The sequence below is a fragment of the Lolium rigidum genome, chromosome 1 (genome assembly GCF_022539505.1).
Source record: "Lolium rigidum isolate FL_2022 chromosome 1, APGP_CSIRO_Lrig_0.1, whole genome shotgun sequence".
NCBI classification, from domain to species: Eukaryota; Viridiplantae; Streptophyta; class Magnoliopsida; order Poales; family Poaceae; genus Lolium; species Lolium rigidum.
Genome location: NC_061508.1, coordinates 268,642,483 through 268,660,516, shown reverse-complemented (window position 1 = coordinate 268,660,516; position 18,034 = coordinate 268,642,483). Strand labels below are relative to the sequence as shown.

The 18,034-nt window shown below is 44.5% G+C and overlaps 1 protein-coding gene and 1 long non-coding RNA gene across 2 annotated transcripts; one reads left to right on the top strand and one right to left on the bottom strand.

Moving 5' to 3' along the window:
- Nucleotides 1-7,881: 7,881 nt before the first annotated feature.
- Nucleotides 7,882-9,241, top strand: LOC124683680. The gene is made up of 3 exons (XR_006996788.1): nt 7,882-7,987; nt 9,005-9,092; nt 9,176-9,241. It is a non-coding gene; the product is annotated as an uncharacterized LOC124683680 (long non-coding RNA).
- Nucleotides 9,242-10,345: 1,104 nt separating this feature from the next.
- LOC124658660 lies at nt 10,346-15,185 on the bottom strand. Its single transcript, XM_047196813.1, has 3 exons — nt 15,074-15,185; nt 12,496-12,756; nt 10,346-10,974 (listed from the first exon to the last, which is right to left on the bottom strand). The coding sequence occupies exons 1-3, from the start codon at nt 15,183-15,185 to the stop codon at nt 10,784-10,786; spliced, it is 564 nt and encodes a 187-aa protein (XP_047052769.1). The 3' UTR covers nt 10,346-10,783.
- Nucleotides 15,186-18,034: the final 2,849 nt, after the last annotated feature.

The window sequence follows — 18,034 nt, the reverse complement described above, 5'->3', positions numbered from 1 at the left end:
TGATTCTTCTTGGGAAGTGGCCTATCTTCCACTTGAGGCCGAGCTTGAGCTTGACCTTGACCTTGTGGTCGTTTCCCTTGTTGTTTCTTACTTAAGTGCTTCTTCTTCTTCAATGGGCATGATCTAACATGGTGCCCTTCAACTTTGCACTTGAAGCAAACAATCTTGGCCGAATCCTTGACTTTGTCTTGGCCCTTCTTCTTGTTGTTCTTGCTCTTGGACTTGTTCTTGTTATTGGAGTTGAATCCAAGTCCACTCTTGTCATTGGGGGATTGTTGCACACTTAGCATTTTGTCAAGTGCGGATTTCCCTTCATGACGCTTTTCCAAATCTTTCTTCAAAGAAAGGACTTGGGTCTCGAGCTCTTTGATTTCCTCTACATGGTTAGTAGAAATACAAGTACTAGAGGAAGTAGAAGCTTCATTGTTAGAGAAACAAGGCAAAGCAAGTAATCCAACACAAGGTGTATCACTAGTTTGACTAGATGGATTACTAGGACTAGCACATGGAAATATAGCATTTGTAGTAGAGATTGTGCTAATGTCCACATGAGGCTCACAAGATGTTACCTTAGTGATACTAGCCTCATGAGCTAACTTTAGCCCACCATAGGAAATTAGAAGATCATTATGAGAGCTTGAGAGCTTTTTATGACTTTCTTCCAATTCCCTATAATTGCTAGTTAGCAACTCAAGTTGAGCCCTTAGCTCAACATTCTCCTCTAAGGTAGATGCTTCACAAGAATTAGAGTTAGTAGCACAAGCATCATCAATAGATTTTTCATTTTCAATCTCATCGGATTCAATTTTTTGTGTAAGCATAAAATTAGTATGCTTCTCATCTTTTAGCTCATGCTTGAGGAGAGTGAATCTCATTTTCCCATTTTCAACATGGGACTCCAACTCCACTATGGTTTCCCTATATTTATTCAAGGTTTCCATAGAGTGTTCGAGATTAGCACGAGCTTCTTTATTACCACGAAGAGAAGCATAAACCATTGCCATATCATGCACCAAGGTATTATATTCTTCATCATTATCATCATCATCATTCTCATCATTAGAGGATGTGTTAGGATTCAAAGTAGGAGATACCTTTGATCCATTTGCCATAAGGCACATGTGCATACCGGAGGATGAAGATGAAGATATTCTTGAATCCTCATTTGAAATCATGTTTTGATCCATAGAGTGTTCGGTTTCCTCTACATTGTTAGTCAACAATAAACTAGAGGAAATAGAAGCATTTTGATTATGGGAGCAAGACAAGGCAAGCATATCATCATGAGATCTATTCAACCAATTTACACATGATATGCAAGGACTATCAACACAAGCATGTAGATTATTTTCAATGCTAGATTCGTTTAAGTCCAAAGAGGAAACATTGCAATGAGATAGAGATGAAGAGTCATCACTATTGAGCACAATATCAACATTGCAATCCCTCACCACTCACCATATCATTACCTTTGTCTTGCAACACGTTGGTGAAGTGGAAGTAGATGATATATCATCACGGCCGGAGGTGGAAGCAACTTGGAGCTCTTCATGATGTGAAGGGGAAGAGAGCTCCTCGGAGACACCACCGACCAAATGAGAAATGGATCCACCAAACATTTCTTTAAGCTTGATCCACATCTCATGAGACGACTTTCGCTTTATATATATCAAGAACCTACGAAAATCGGGTCTCAAGGAGAATAAAAGCTCATTAGATACTAGAGCTTCAAGATGTAAGTTTTTCTCATCCTCTAAAGATAGATTTTGAGGATCCATCGGAGGAGAAAAACCTACATCTAGAAATTGCTCAATGTTTGGACACAAGGTCCGAAGATTGCAAAGCAAGCAATTTCGCCACAAAAGATAATTTGTGTCAACAAAGATAATTGTGTCATTGTGCACAAAATTACTAGCCGACATCTTTACTCTCAAGGCGGTGAAGCCTTAAACAAGGAGAGACCTTGCTCTGATACCAATTGAAAGATGGAGATGTCGCCTAGAGGGGGGGGGGTGAATAGGCAATTAAAAACTCTTGCGGATATGTCTTGTAAGAATGCGGAATTAAACTATCGTTTAGTTTACAAGCACAAACCCTAAATATGCTAAGCTCAACTAAGTGTAACAATGGCAACTAGAGCTAAGCAAGATAGGCACAGGATATATGTAGCACAAGTGATAGCAAGATATATGTACTTCAAGCACGATGGCTATCACAATGAAAGAGAGCTCGGGTATAGAAATAACCGAGGCACGCGGAGACGAGGATGTATTCCCGTGTTCCCTTCCTTTGCAAGAAGGTACGTCATGTTTGGAGGAGTGGAGGTCCCACGAAGGATTACCCGCGCCACGAAGGCTCACCCTATTCTCCGAACCACACCCACGAAGGATAATGGCCCTTTCCTTATGGTAAGCTTTTCCTCCGCTCCGGAGATGGCAAGCTCCACAACCACTTCACAAGCTCCACGAAGGAGAAGCCCGGGCCTCTTCACAATCTTCTTGAAGAGATCACCGGAGCACCAACCGCCAAGCCAACTAGGAGGTCTCCCTCCAAGAGTAACAAGCTCACGGTCTCTCACTCGAACTAATCGTGGTGGAGAGCTCAACACTATGCAATGATGCAAAGCAAGAACACTAGAGGTGTTCAAGTCCTTCACACTCAAATCCCACCCAAACAACAAATGCTAGGATGAGATTGGAGAGGAAGAACAATGGGGAAAGTCAACAAAAGACTCCAAGATCTAGATCCCAAGAGTTCCCCTCACTTAGAGAAGAAATGGTTTGGTGGAAGTGTAGATCTAGATCTCCTCTCTTAGATCCCTCAAAAATGAGCAAGAATCATGGGGGGAGCAAGAGAGAGAGCAAGTTCTTCAATTGCAACAATGGAGGAGAGAGAATAGGAAGAACTAACTAAGCTCAAGGTGGAAGAAGCCTATTTATAGCATAGGAGAGAAAATAACCGTTGGGGAAAAAGTCAAGCAAAGACGCGCAGGAAAATCGCCCCAGCCGGCGCACAGGCCGGCCGACCGGACCTGGAGCCGGCCAGGCCGGTCACCAGTCCGGCCGGACCGGGCCACAGGCCGGTCGGGGCGGGAGCAGGCCGGGGGAAGCGGCAGCAGGCCGGGGGAGCCAGCAGACCACGCGGGGGCGGAAGAAGGCCCGGCCCGGCCAGGAGGCCGGTCGGCCGGGCGGGGCGCCGAGCGGGCCGGTCGCAGCCGGGAGCTGGGCCGGACCCAGACCGGAAGCCTTACAGCAGCCGGCCCGGTTGGCATCAGTGCCATGGCCGGCTCGGACCGGGTGGGCCGGCGGGTGGGCCGGTCAGGCCGGTCGGCCGACCGGCCACTACCTTCCCTTTTTCTTTTTCTTTAATAGCGAATACTCCCGATCTCCGATTCGAGTGAAACCAGTTTTGTTTGAAAGATGACAACAAATGCTATCCTATAGAAAGTGCAAACTCAAGAATCTGTAGGAGGGGATTTTATCATAAATATAAAAGGTAGAACCTTATATCATGAATAACCGGTAAAATCACCCAACCTCGAAAACGCAATAGAAGATGCATGCGAACTCCGTTTTCGATGAACTTGGGCTTGTTGTAAAGCTAGCAACAAGCTCAAGAACCTTACACATAGAAACACCAAGAAGAAATAAGGCTATGCAAAGTATGCAAAGGGTTAAGCTCCCTAAGACGATGTGATCAAGTTACCCAACCGAAAGCCCCTCTTAATAGTGCGGCTATCTATCCTATAATCCGGTCTCTCATCAACCACCTTGAGACCGGTAAAAGGAACACCTATCAAGGCCATAACTTTGCCTTGCGCATCCCGCTTGATCTTGATGATAACTCTTCAAGCTCTACACAAGCCGGAATGCCTCACTTGATCAATGTTGCTTTGTGAAGACTCACAAATGCTCCCCCATACGCTATGATGGGAAAGCTCCATTTACGCACATCTTCACATGTCCATTATCACCAAATGGACGACAAGCTTCAAGCATGTGATCCACCCAAGATGCTCATCTTCAACTTGCCCAACTCAACCTTGTATCTTCTCATACTCACATAAGATAGAGCATGGCTAATATTGAGTTCCACATAAGAATTCCATCTTCATTTCTTCTTCTTGATCATATCACATATGTATCTTTAAATCGATGATCTTGATACCAATACACAAGGTGTATCTTTATCTTCATGGTATCCATACTTGAATCCAACACATGGAATACAAGAAGTACCTATGGAATATTCCTTCATATAAACTCAATGAAAACATTAGTCCATAGGGGTTGTCATTAATTACCAAAACCACACATAGGGGCAATATACCCTTACAGTTGTCCTTCGCTGATGACCTTCCTCCTTCACGGCCTGTTCGTCAGCGTCGTGCTCCAGCTCGTTACTCTCCTAGTCAGTATGGTCTCTCTGTCGTTTCCGAGCCGACTTCTTATCGGGATGCCGAGCGTCATCCTGAATGGCAGCTTGCCATGGCTGAGGAGATCGCTGCGCTTGAGCGCACTGGCACTTGGGATCTTATTTCTCCCCCTTCTGGTGTTCGTCCTATCACGTGTAAGTGGGTCTATAAAATTAAGACTCGCTCTGATGGATCTCTTGAGCGCTATAAAGTGCGTCTTGTGGCTCGTGGCTTTCAGCAGGAGCACGGCCGTGACTATGATGAGACTTTTTCCCATGTGGCTCATATGACTACTGTGCGTATCCTTCTTGTTGTTGCTTCTGTTCGCCGCTGGTTTGTCTCCCAGCTTGATGTTCTGAATGCTTTTCTTAATGGCGAGTTGAGTGAGGAGGTTTACATGCAGCCTCCTCCTGGGTATTCTGTTCCCGATGGGATGGTTTGTCGTCTTCGACGTTCTCTCTATGGTCGCAAACATGCCCCTTGTGCCTGGTTTGAGCGCTTCGCCTCTGTGGTGACTGTTGCTGGTTTCTCTCCTAGTCTTCATGATCCAGCACTTTTCGTTCACACTTCTCCTCGTGGACGTACTCTTCTTCTTCTCTATGTTGATGATATGATCATTACTGGTGATGATCTTGAGTATATTGCCTTCGTCAAGGCTCGTCTTCTTGATCAGTTTCTTATGACTGATCTTGGTCCTCTTCGCTATTTTCTTGGCATTGAGGTTTCCTCCACTTCTGATGGCTTTTCTATCTCTCGAGAAAAGTACATTCATGATCTTCTTGCTCGTGCTGCTCTTGGGGATGAGCGCACGGTTGATACTCCTATGGAGCTTAATGTTAAGCTTCGTCCTACTGATGGTGATCCTCTTCCTGATCCCACCCGTTGTCGCCATCTTGTTGGGAGTCTTGTTTATCTTGCTGTCACTCGTCCTGATATTTCTTATCCTATTCATATTCTGAGTCAGTTTTTCTCCGCTCTTACCACTGTTCACTATAGTCATCTCCTCCGTGTTCTTCGTTACCTTCGTGGCACGATCACTCATCACCCTTTCTTTCCCCGTTCCAGCTCTCTCCAGCTCCAGTGCTATTCGGATGCTACGTGGGCGAGTGATCCTACGGATCGTCGTTCACTTTCTGCTTACTGTGTGTTTCTTGGTGGTTCGCTTGTTGCTTGGAAGACGAAGAAACAGTCGCAGTTTCCTGTTCGAGTGTTGAGGCTGAGTTGCGGGCTATGGCTTTGTTGATTGCTGAGGTGACTTGGTTACGGTGGTTGCTTGCGGATTTTGGGGTCTCTGTTACGACACCCACTCCACTTTTGTCTGACAGTACAGGTGCTATCAGTATTGCACGTGATCCGGTCAAGTATGAGCTGACCAAGCATATTGGTGTTGATGCTTTTTACACACGTGCTCAGGTACAGGATGATGTTGTTGGAGTTCATTATGTGCCTTCAGATTTGCAGTTGGTGGATTTATTTACGAAGGCACAGACTCGAGCGCAGCATGATTTCTTACTCTCCAAACTCAGTGTTGTGGATCCACCATGAGTTTGAGGGGGGATGTTAGATGTATATATATGTATATTGTATTTTCTCCATATGTTAGGGGGCTTTCTGCATATGTCCACCTGTACATGTACTATATATTGTGGCCTTTGGCTCCTGGTAATACAACAAGCATATTGCCCTAACAAAATAATCCTTGGACTAAAACATGAACAGGTTGTGATGCTCATATGTGTCTTTCACTTGACCGAGCGGTAGGAGATAACGATGTGACCTAATTGGTTCTTGCACCCAATCACAACCTTTATTGTCCACAAACCTTTCATTTGATGGTATCACATCGCAAGATTTTAGAAATGCACAAGCCTTTGAAATTGAAGTAGCAGATGATTCAAAGTCCGCACATGAGTTGGCTAGTCGCCAATTTGGTGGGACAATTAATCTTTCCTACACTTATTGTGATCATAAAAACCATTTGCAGAGGAGTCGTTAGGGGGAGTAGGCATATGGTCAAGAAGGAAATATGTTGAAGTATTTTCAGGATAAGAATACCGAGAACACTTGGTTCTAATATACTTTGCAGTTGGATTGTGAAGAAAACATATTCACCATATTTTGGATTGTTGCCAAAATAATCATTGATTATGCACACTTGCACATGGAAGCGTTCGTGGTTGCACACTTGCATATGGAAGCAGACAGCTCGCCCACCGTGCTACTGCTAAGCGTAGCCTCGTCAGTGTCTTCAGGGATGGATCTCACTCTCAGTCCCCATCGCCGTGCGTCGCATCTCATATCCTGCTGGTGACGGATGAATGGACGGACGGATAAGTGCAGCGCCGTCTAGAGACGATAGGTGCTGCGGAAAAGAAGAACCAACGTCTCACGTAGTCACGTTTCAGTTCAGCTTTGCCTTCTCCTCCAACATCGATCGTAGCCTCGTAATTGGCATTGCTTATTCTTGGGTACAACAAAGGAAACCAAGATTTTGTCTAGCCGACGTTAGCTAGCTGGTCAAGTCGCTATCGGAATATCGGCAACCATAGTTTCTGTTCAACTAACCATTGAAATTTCCCTGACTCGAAAGAAAAATATGTATGTTCGTTTAGCTTGTCATCATTTAAGGATCTTATGAAATCCTAAAGGTACCCCTCATTTGGTCCTAAATGCTAGAATGTTATGTCATGTGACTGGTGATGCTTTTACAAGAGTTTCTATTAGCGTCTTACAAGAGTTATACTAACAACCACATTCAAGAGATGGAACTGATGGATCGTCGAATTTTTTTTGGGTTCTTTTGTGGTACCCTCAAATGAATAATAGCCATTAATTTTCGTGCATCCGATGGCTCAAATACTTTCATACCACAGTCCAAAAGTTGAGAGGTATGTTACATACCTGAGCAAATTTTCGCATATACATAAAAAAGAAGAAGATGGGCCTGGCCCAATAGACGGACCTAGCCCAGTAGACTGGTCCAGTCCCCATGTTCTGCCGAACACAGGGTGGAGATTGCTCGTTCTTCCGTGACTTTGTTGCGAGACGTTCCGCCGCCGTTCTCTCCATTCCCCAACTCCGGCGCCACCGCCCCAGATGGAGAGGAAGACGACGGTGTGCAGCGACTCCTCGGCCAGCTTCCTCACCATCGCCATGGAGGATCTCTGCCTCCTCGTCCCCACCCCGACTCCATCGTCTGCGCCAACTGTCGGCGTCCTGGTAGTCCTCGCCATGGACGAGGCCGACTGCTGATGCGCCATGTCCTTGACGAACCTAGCGCTAGCGACGCCCTCCCGCACGGCCTGCATCACCCGTGCGCCCATCGACCCCCGTCCACCGTCCGCTGTCCCCGTCCAATTACTGTTCCGGCGGCGGCGTTGGCCCCATGTGGATCCAAGATCGATGACGTCGTCCTCTTCGCTCGCCAAGGCCAAGCCCACCAGGCAGTTCCGTGAACGCTGCCTGGCTATCATCGCGGCGCGCCGCTCATGTCGTCTTGGCGGTGGCTATCGTCCCGGCGCGTGTTTGGGTGGTCGCCGGCGCGTCCATGTTCTTGTCTGCGTGCTGCTCCATGTAAGTGACTTTGTGGTGCCAGTTTTCCATTAGCACATAAAGCATACACATCAACAGCTTGTCAATGTGGATCCGAATGGCCTAATTGCACTAGTTCTAGAGTTCCAGGCCTCCCAAAGTTTCCTATAGGTTCTATCTGTTGGGTTACTTGACAATTTGAGATCAAGGACAACATAGGATTAGGCAGCAAGTTAGACTCACACTTTGCTCCCAAAACAGTTGATTAGGTTTTTGAGGAATGAATTCAGATTGCATATTATGCAAGTACTAGTAATCTTGCACGCGCAATGCGCGCGTCACTAATATAAATTCTGCAAAAGCAAATTATATGCCCATTAGTAAAAATATATCAAATTAACCATCAATGTCTTTGTGAATCTCATGCCTTCTGGTGGCACTTGAACAAAGATGATTTGCACCTTCTTTATTATACAAGTTTCATGTATCATCTTATATCAAAACAAACAATAAGTTATGATGATGAACAACTATGATATGCTCTTATAACTTCAAATCTTACACGTAAACCCACGTACTATAGACAGGTAATCACTTTCATATGAACATAATATCGTTCTCTTGGTGACATGACAGAATCTAAATGTCCATCCAGAGATAGTCAAAACATGAAGGAAATAATCAGTTTCACAATACAGCTGTAAAAGAAATAGTCTCACAGCAAGATGCATAAATGGAGCAAATAATCAGTCTCACAATAAGATACAACATGTTTCAAGTAGCTAAGTATTTGTTTTGATGCATTTTGGTTCAACAAAGCTAACAAAAAGGCTGAAATAAACCCAAATGAGAAAAATGGCAGTTATATTGTGTGCAAAGTGGGAAATACCAAAATCCCAAAATCCTGAATGAAGAATACACGCCCAAAGAAAAATAAATCTGTCTGGTATAATCTGCAATAAAAATGTATAGTCCAACTACCAGCTAAATGATCTTACCTTTTTTGCTTGTACATTGCATGTGAGACTCAAACCTTTCATTTGTTCATTCTTCTTTAAGTTATAACCTGCATCTAGGAAGGGGCATGACTTAATGTGAAATGGATGAGCGGAAAGAGCTATTTCTGAAAGTAGGCTACAACCAGGAGGTGCAGTTCACCGCCCAACCTCCCTTACGCCTCTTCTATTTAACACCCAACATAATATGCTGCACCGGTATTGACAATCATAGGGCGCACCATCTTGCAGTTCAAGAGGCTCTTAATATGAATGAATCTGAACTGCATGGTCGTCAGATCAAGCTTAGAATTATTCAGCAGACTTTCATTGAGCCTCAAGTTCCAGTACCTCTTTTGAACAATGTCTTGCTCTTGAATTAACTCAACCTTCACTCTGCTCAACAGGTTTCAGCAAAGAGTACCAATGTCCCTCGGATGAAGCAGCATCCACCACGCGGAGCATTTAATCCATACCATGGATACCCTTATTGATCATATGGGTTACCATATTTTCCACCTTACGGTGGTTATGGGTGAGTTTTGCAGCCTTTGTACAATGTACATGTCCAATTGTATGTTCCTTTGTAACTCTCATCTTCTTTGTGCCCTTTCAGGAGAGTTCCCAGATTCCGTCAGCCAACCCGCTAGAGGCCTTACTACTGAAGTATGACGTTTCATGAAGCGCTATACCAACCATAGTCGATGTGCGGAATAATTAGTCTACATGCCGTTTAGATAAATTTATGTGCAGCCATGGCCAACTTAGCTTCTTCAGTGGTAACTGAATGCAATCTGGCAGCTAAGTTAGTTATGTTGCTTGATTCAGAATACTCTTTATCCTGCTTTTTTAATTGTTCAATTTATCATTCTGGTTTTAACCGAGCGTAAGATCACCAAACTAATGCGAAGTTCTAAACCAAACTGATGCAAAGTTATGATCAACTGCAAAAGTATGGAGTTTTTTACCAACCGGAATTTTATCGGCATTACTTTTTCTGCTCGGAGAAGGCTTCTCTCAAGTAGATAAATGACATCTTTGAGTTTCAAGATTTTGTACCATACCAAAACAGGAAAATATAGTATGGTATTCAAGAAAAAATGGGAGAGCTAAGAGATATGAGCGTTTTTATTTCTTTCTCGTACACTGATTGCTAGAAAGCACAAGACAGTACCGATCTGCACTGTTAAATTCCAAAAAAAAAAAAACAGATACAAGATTTCTGCTAGCATTTCTCTAGAAACAATGCATGGTGATTGGAGAAAGTAGTTTTAGGAGCTGGAACTAAGCATCGCGCTACTGGAACTTCAAGTACTATTGGCAAGTGAGGACATGCAGATCCACATCAGAAGCAGAATGGTAAAGATCCAAACATCATCTAAGCACTGGGCTTCTGGAACTGTAATAATCAAACGGAGCTCTTCATTAGGTAAAAGTAAAACTGGCATTTACATCAACCAGGGTCACAAAACAATGAGAAACCACAGCACCGCAAAGGTACTAGGAAACAAACTAGTCATACTCAGATACAAGAACTCAACCGACGGACACCTAGACCACCGGTTACAAATAGGTCAGATATCTGTCTCCCTTATACACCAGTTAGTTACCGGTTCCTTCGGGTCCTTCCACGAGTCAGCAAAACCCTCTGAGTAGAGATGGTACCAAGCTGAGTACTATTCCTTCTAGTCCCACCAACTTGAGCGGAAAGATGATGATTTCTATTAGTAAGAACTTGTGGGGTCGCATAGGCTTTGTCAGGGTTAAGCAGCGACTCGACATTATCCATATCTGTTCAGACCAAACGTGTCTACTGTTATTTCCCTCAGGTTGGAAACCATCTTTAGCTTGCATCGTCCATCTGAACCAGGTGTGTGCCTGGCAAATATTTCACCTCCTCCTTCCTAATACTGAACCCTTTGACCTTTGCATAATCGTTATAGAACTCATATCCTTCATCCTCACTTCTGAAGGTCTTACTAAACATGAGGTGATACTCTTCACACTCCTCGCTAGCGCCTTGACCATCCATGTCTGAAAATCACAATTGTAAAAATAAGATTCATCTTACTAGTCAAATAAACTCATGTCTTACAGATAAAGATGGCGTTGTGGATAAACAACAATCAGTAAAATGGATTTGTTGTTTCACTCTCATAAATTCACCAAGCATGAAAATTCATGGCATCAAGATAACATCTGAAGGCATGACATCATCTACAAAAACAACAGTATCATATTCAGGTGCAATTCATGGCATCAAGATACCACAAGGCTAAAGCTTCAATTTTGACAACTTCATCAAATGAGTATGCGCACAATAATTCAGCAGCGCATAAATTTGATGAACAAGTCTAGTTTCATTTTCCATCAAGTTTAAATACTATACATGGTTTGATTTCTTTGATTTCTACACCGCGTGCATTTGTTCTGAAAATAGCATGCGTGGTTACTCCATACATGAAGAATAGCAACGTGCAATTAAGGGTGTGGTTGTGTGTGAGCATTCCAAATCAATAAAAAATTTAGTCCATGCATGTGCCCAGGCTATATACTACTAGTATGCATCATCATAGATAGAATATGCAACAGAGTATATATGTGGATTCACATATACTGGCAGCAACAGAACACCTCTAGGCTACCCTGTCTATGCTGAACTTCAGGAAAGCCCTTGGACAGCCTTGTATATGCTGAGCTTCAGGAATGCTCTTGGACAACCTTTGTCTATGCTAAGCTTCAGGAAACCCCTTGGACAGCAATACCAAACCAAACCCACCAGTGACCGTGCCAAGGTCTCTGAAAATTTTGTGTTTCAGAAACCTATCTACTCTTGCATCTCAAATTGTTCAGGAACAGCTGAGCAATGGCACGTTATCGCCATCGTTTGGTCGGAGGGAGTATATGAATTAAATGGATGCTGTGAACCACACTCACTATAATTTGTGTTGCATAGTTTAGTCACTTTATTTCCAACTTGAAAATGTTCAAGTGGTCAGTGTTTCATGTCGCTTTTGTGCTGTGTCCAGTGCTCCAGAACCTCAGTAAACTATTTGATTTTAACACCTGCTGTATAAGTACAACTGTAGTAAAACGGTCAAAGAATGAATGAAGATTTTCCTTCCCTATGTGCAATCAGCCTTGTTTCCACTCCAGATTGTGCTACTTATTTATATCAGTGCCACTATGTGTGAACAGAATGGTTCACTTCGAGCGCCCTTAGTACTTCATCACTAATTGCACTGGACGAATAAAATTACAAAAAAACTAAGCTGCAACTGCAACGAAAAATCAATGTAGACATGAACTTTTCATCCAAATATAGTGAACTCCAATCAGGCAACAGTTCAGTACAAGGACGGTAGCAGTTCAGCATTGAACTTGCAGCCGTGACCATACGCTCGATTTTTGCATCAACCTTGTGCTCATGGGGGTCCAGAGTGATGCTTGTGGTATTCCAAGCTGGTGCTCGCCGGAGTTCACGACGAGAGCAGCCCAGCGGCGCATTTTGTGGAGCAAGCTGCCAAAAACCTAGGATGCTTCGGGTGGACGTACCTGGCGGCGTCTCTGGATGTTGCGGCGGCGTAGAACTGGTGGCGGCCTCGATGTAGTGGCGTTGCCGACATGGTGGCGGCGTAGCTCGCCGGCGATGCAGGACTAGCCCGATCTGCTGGCGGCTGCGGTAGCCCGCAATAGAGGACAGGGCCGACCTGGGGGCGGCGTCGCTCGCCGGCGATGTAGGATCGGGGTGATCCGATGGTGGCGGCGGCGGTCGCCTTCGACGCACACGGCGCGTTAGTTCCGGCGGCCGCCGCCCTCGACCCAGAGACGGGGTTGCTTAGCTCTGGCAAACTCTATTATCCAATTGTTGGGCCAGGCCAAATACTGCTAACCTTTTTATTATCAACGCTTTACTGGGCTGCTGGGTCTAATTTAAATCAGTTAATCCTGACCCTTCCTCAAATCATACCTCTCTACTCTCTAGCAGTGGTAAAAGGTACCGTAAAAGTTGCCATTTTTTTTACCATCGCACTTTAAATTTAGGGTGAATTTCACCTTTCACCCTGCGAGTTTATGCATTTGCATGATGTTACCGGCCTCAGTTTAGCATATTGCTTACTACCTTTAGATATTACCGGCATGTTGCATCGACGTGGCACGAAAAATTGCGTAAAGATCGGATGGTTATCGCCGTTCATGTCTAGACTTGTGTTATCTATATGTTTCATTCCTTGTTGTCGTCTTGCTTTTTTTTTTCTTTTGGACCCGACGATCACTTCACACCTTGCTCAATGTACACGTATCAGAAAAAAATGGGTCCAAAGCTTTTAAAAGAGGTAATCTACGGAGATGTTAATTCGACAGGATAACTTGTGTCACAAGTGCATTACTAGAAAGTAATTAAAGAAAAGATGCGAAATTCACTATAAATCAAAAATGTAGGGAGCTTCATTTTATGGCTCAAAGTGCTCCACCGAGCTCTCACCCAGAATCCTAGAACAGCAACGAGGTACTAGTAGCAAATAATGTATGCAGTACACAACAAGATCTTCCTCTGGGTCACACGGCGTACCACCTCTTCGCCCATCCATCGCTCCGTTGCGCTTGAGATTCGTTCGGACGTTCATTTTGTGTCTGCTTTTCAGACACCGGCAGCAGGGGCGTAGTGGCAATAGGCGTGTCTGTCCGATTCGGGCAGAACCACAGCTGTTGCCTGAATTCCCCGTCAGACTTTGCCCTGTTCCTTTCTCCTCCAGGTTTTCCGTCTAGAAAGCGAGATCTACTTCGATATCTCCGGTTTGCTGCCGATCTTGTGTTTGGATTTGAAGCGATATGGCCAGCTGATTTCGTTTCTATCATTGGTGAGACTGAGACAACTCACACGTGGTGGTTGATGTATCTGGGGCAAAGTTCGGTTGGTCAGTTAGTGGGTTGCCTGAGCTTCATGGCACTGGGGTAGGTTGGTCTTTTACTTCGATTGTAGCCAGCCAAAATACATATATAGTGGTGTTTTATTCTCTCGAAATGACCTGACATAGTTTTCTTACGCATCCCACATTGTATCCCTGATTTTATTGGACGCTTGGGAGATCTGTATCCCATATCGTGATTATCAGAGCAAGTATAATAAGTCCTAGTCAGCTGGCTATAAGGGTTAAAATAATATATTCATGCTTAGTTGGAGGAGAGAGAGGAGGAGAGAGAAGAGGAGTGGGCTCTCATGCAAGAGCCAGCTCTACAGACGTGCTTCCTGAGGCACTTTATGAGAGTGAAATGTGGGCCATCCATTGATAAAGTAGTACATGATTATAACTCACTATTATACATGTTGGCTCTATGTTAGCTACAAATGACATGGCACATGGCTTATAGTCAGCAGCTGGCTATACTATTAAACTTGCTCTCAATCTAGAGTAATGGTGGTCTTGAGTATTCACACGCGACGTAATGCATTTGACCAAATTGATGATATAGCAGTTTGGCTTTAGGGTAATAATGGTGTACAACCATAAATCCACATCAATGCACGTGTCACGAGCGAAGAATGTTGGTACTCCACCACCGGGGTGCAAACACGATGGTACAAAGGGCTCTCCTCCTTGATGTTTTTTTTTGCGGGTAATCTCCTCCTTGATGTTGCTCGCCGGAATGATCCCAATGCACGAGCTTTTAGGAATTTCTCGCTGGTACCTTCTGTAGTTTTGTTTGTAGAATATTAAACGGGATGTCACTCTTTGAGCGATAGGGGCAAAGCATTTGAGCTTTGTTTCTAACTTGAACTCCTCGTTCTTGATCAATGAAGTAGGCAAAGCTTTTGCCTTGTTTTTTGAAAAAGCAGCATGCACTATATCGGGATTGTTTTGTATGTTACTATGGTGTACCCGATAACAGGTTAAGTTTTCCAAACCAAGAGAAAAAACAAATAATTTGACCTTATGAACCAAAACGCCACCTCCCAAACTGATGAACAAAGCATATATAGACATGGAACTCCAAACACTTTAGAGTGGCGAGATGAAGGTCATGGTCTCCCGCGTTGAAGTGGGAGTAGACCAGGTCCTGCATCGCCGTCTTTATCATAACGGGAGAGGATGTGCATGATTCAGGATGAGGTAGCGCACCCGTAAGGCACCTTGAATCTCAAAGACCTTCGATAGTTCCATCGGCACGTGCTGGCAGAAGCGGTCGACGAGGATCAACATTTGTTCCTTGAAGATAATTCTCCACCTCAGAATCATCCACATGATCTGGTGCAAATTCAATTAAGGTTGTCCGTTAAAGATCATCACATTACGAAATTTTCAAATGCATCAAAGGGTAGTAGCAAAAACAGAGTTAAAAACTGAGCGTTTTCCATTTGCAACCAAAACCTGGCAATCGATAAGTAATCAATCCCTAATTGGATATTAAATAAATCAGAGATGATATGCCAGGTTTGTTTCGTTACGATTTTCCTTCGAAAAACAGATGATCAATACTTTCATTTTTGTTGCACAAAATACAACTAGCGGAAATACTTTTGTACACCCACGCATGGGTGTGGGTGTTTCCATCACCGTCCATTTATTCCTTAAGATTCGTGCCCACCATGGTAGATGGAAAGATTTCTTTCTCTCTCCTCTTTTTATCCGAATCTCAAAGCACAATGGACGGTGACGGAAACGCCCACACCCATGCGTGGGTGTACAAAATCCACTCTCATACAACTAGCAGGTTTATTTATGTGCCTCTTTAGCAAGTTATCCCAAGTCATCTAGTCTTGCGAAATGTTAGCATGTCATAGATAAGTAAAAAAATTATGTAAAATGCATGTTTAGAAGGTATCCTGGTTTAAGTAGGTACTTTCACGTTTTTAGTCTCTCAAGTTTTGTTGGATAGATCAGTTAAAAAAAAAAAGTTTTGTTGGATACATAGCAGTCCTTGTTTGCTCAATGCTATCTGAATCATGTAAAGACTTGTGAGACATCTCAGTCGTCTCGTCGGGGATCTCACTCTCGGTCTCAATCGCCGTGCGTCGTATCTCATCTCAATATCTCATCTCCTGCTGGCATTGGACGGATGTAGGGACTCGGGCCGTGCTGGCCGTCGCTTTTGGCTTCGCGTGACATCCTTGCTGGTTTCGGCGCATGCAACCAACACAGAGGTGCGCGCGGATCGCGGCGTTCGCATCGTGCCACTGCCATGCCGACATGACGACCGGCGCCGGGGAAACGAAGAAGGAAACTTCTGACCTAGTCGCGTTTGTTTATCTCGCCTTTGTTTCCTTCTCCTCGCGCATAGTAGCCTAGCCTCGTAGTCGGCTTTGCTTATGCTGAGGAAGAGGAAAGGAAATGGGGATTTTATTCTAGTCGACCTCAACTAACTGATCAAGTCCTTTTCGGTAGGCAACAAAAAAAAACTGGTCAACTAGCTATTGATATACTAGATTTGATTTGTTGCATGCATCTCAATATCTGCACTTACGGTTTTTAGAGCATCTCTAACCGAAAGAAGACAATCTCTCAGCGTATGTACAAACGGGTGATGTTAGGTTATTATTGGAACTGTTACGTAGGATATTTGCTGAGTTAGAACGTGCCTTCTCTATACATGCTCTTAGAGAAGCAAAGTTAGGAAAGTATTACCGTTTGCTACGCTAAGCAGTCTCGAGCTCAAGTTGCAAAGCTTTACATGATCAAAAAAATCATCGGTCTCCGTGACGCGTATAGTTGCTTGGCCGCAACACGAGAGCAAAAAAATACTCCTCCCTCCTGTGCCGCTGCTTCGCCGCAAGCTTCCACCATCGTTCACTCCGTGACCACCTATTGCATTCGCCGCGAGCCCGAACCCTCCTCCCCCACTCCACCGAGCTCGTCGGTGCCTGCCGTCACCGAAATTGGGCCGGAAACAGGCCGCTGCCGTTGGAGATCCTGCCGCCGATTTGTGGTATTTTTCAGCCATGGCGAGCTCGGTTTGTTCGAATATGACGCGTCTGGACGTCGGAGATTTCATAGATACACAACAGCGGAGATAGGCGTCACCGGAACGGAGCCCTCTAGTCTTTGATGTGTGTTACAGCTGTCCGAGTGCTTGCATATGGGTGTCCAGCCGGCGTCATTGATGATTATATCCTCATCGAAGAGGATGCGGTTTTGCAGTCCGTGAGAAGGTTCACAAAAGCCTGTGATTGATGTCTTTGGGCAGAGTACTCGAGGGAACCCAACTGATTTGATTCGAATGCTTAATATTTGGTTTAGATGATTTGATTAACGACAAAACAATTTTAGGCGTGTAAGTATAGCACATCCGCTATAGGCAGCGAAATTTTATAGCAGCAAGTATATATGGGGAGTTAGGGTATAGGGAGGTCTCGTTTGCTCCGCTAACTTTTGCTCTTTCGGTTAGAGATGTTCTTAACCGAGTAATTTCTAGGTTCGGGTATCTACTGAAAACTAATGTCGACAGATAGAACACACGGATCGTCGAAACTTTTTACAGTATAAATCGGACACTTTCGACGGAGCTTCATTTTCCGGCTCCACCGAACTCTATCACGGCTCGGTACCCCACCCACATGCCAGCCAAAGGTTGATCCTAGAAGAAGCAAAATAAGAGCATCTCCAGTCGCGTCCCTCAAAAAGCGTCCGACACAAATGATTTGGGGGACGTTTGGGACCGCGCCGGACAAAAAGAGATAAAAAATCTGTACAAAAAAAGGGCCCTTCCTAGCCGCGTCCCTCAAACAGCGTCCGGATGCATGCATTTTAATAGAGGGGACCACCCCATGTGGGAAAAGTAGGTGAGAGAAAGTGTGGGGAAAGAGAATGGCATGTGGGGAATAGGGGCTGCATGCATGCATGTGGACGCTGATTTTGTGTCCGGCGTCATAGAGTCTCTACCGGGGACGCCGGACATAAAATGAGGCGCTAATCAGCTTTGGGGGACGCGACTGAACAGTGTTTTTCCTATTTCTTGTCCGCGGTCCCCCAAACCTTATTTGGGGACGCGACTGGAGATGCTCTATTATTTGTAGTACACAAGCAAAATCTTCCGACGTTTTATTTTGTGTGGCAAAGGCGGGAGAGTACGTGGTGTCTGCTTTTCAGATACCGGC

What these genes read in the sequence shown, in the direction of transcription:
- LOC124658660 (XM_047196813.1), bottom strand. Translation starts at nt 15,185, where the DNA reads ATGTGGATGATTCTGAGGTGGAGAATTATCTTCAAGGAACAAATGTTG. An exon ending in GAAGGTCTTTGAGATTCAAG is followed by an intron (nt 12,757 to 15,073) that starts GTGCCTTACGGG and finishes CTCTGGGTCGAG; the next exon opens with GGCGGCGGCCGCCGGAACTA. An exon ending in ACATCCAGAGACGCCGCCAG is followed by an intron (nt 10,975 to 12,495) that starts GTACGTCCACCC and finishes TGTGATTTTCAG; the next exon opens with ACATGGATGGTCAAGGCGCT.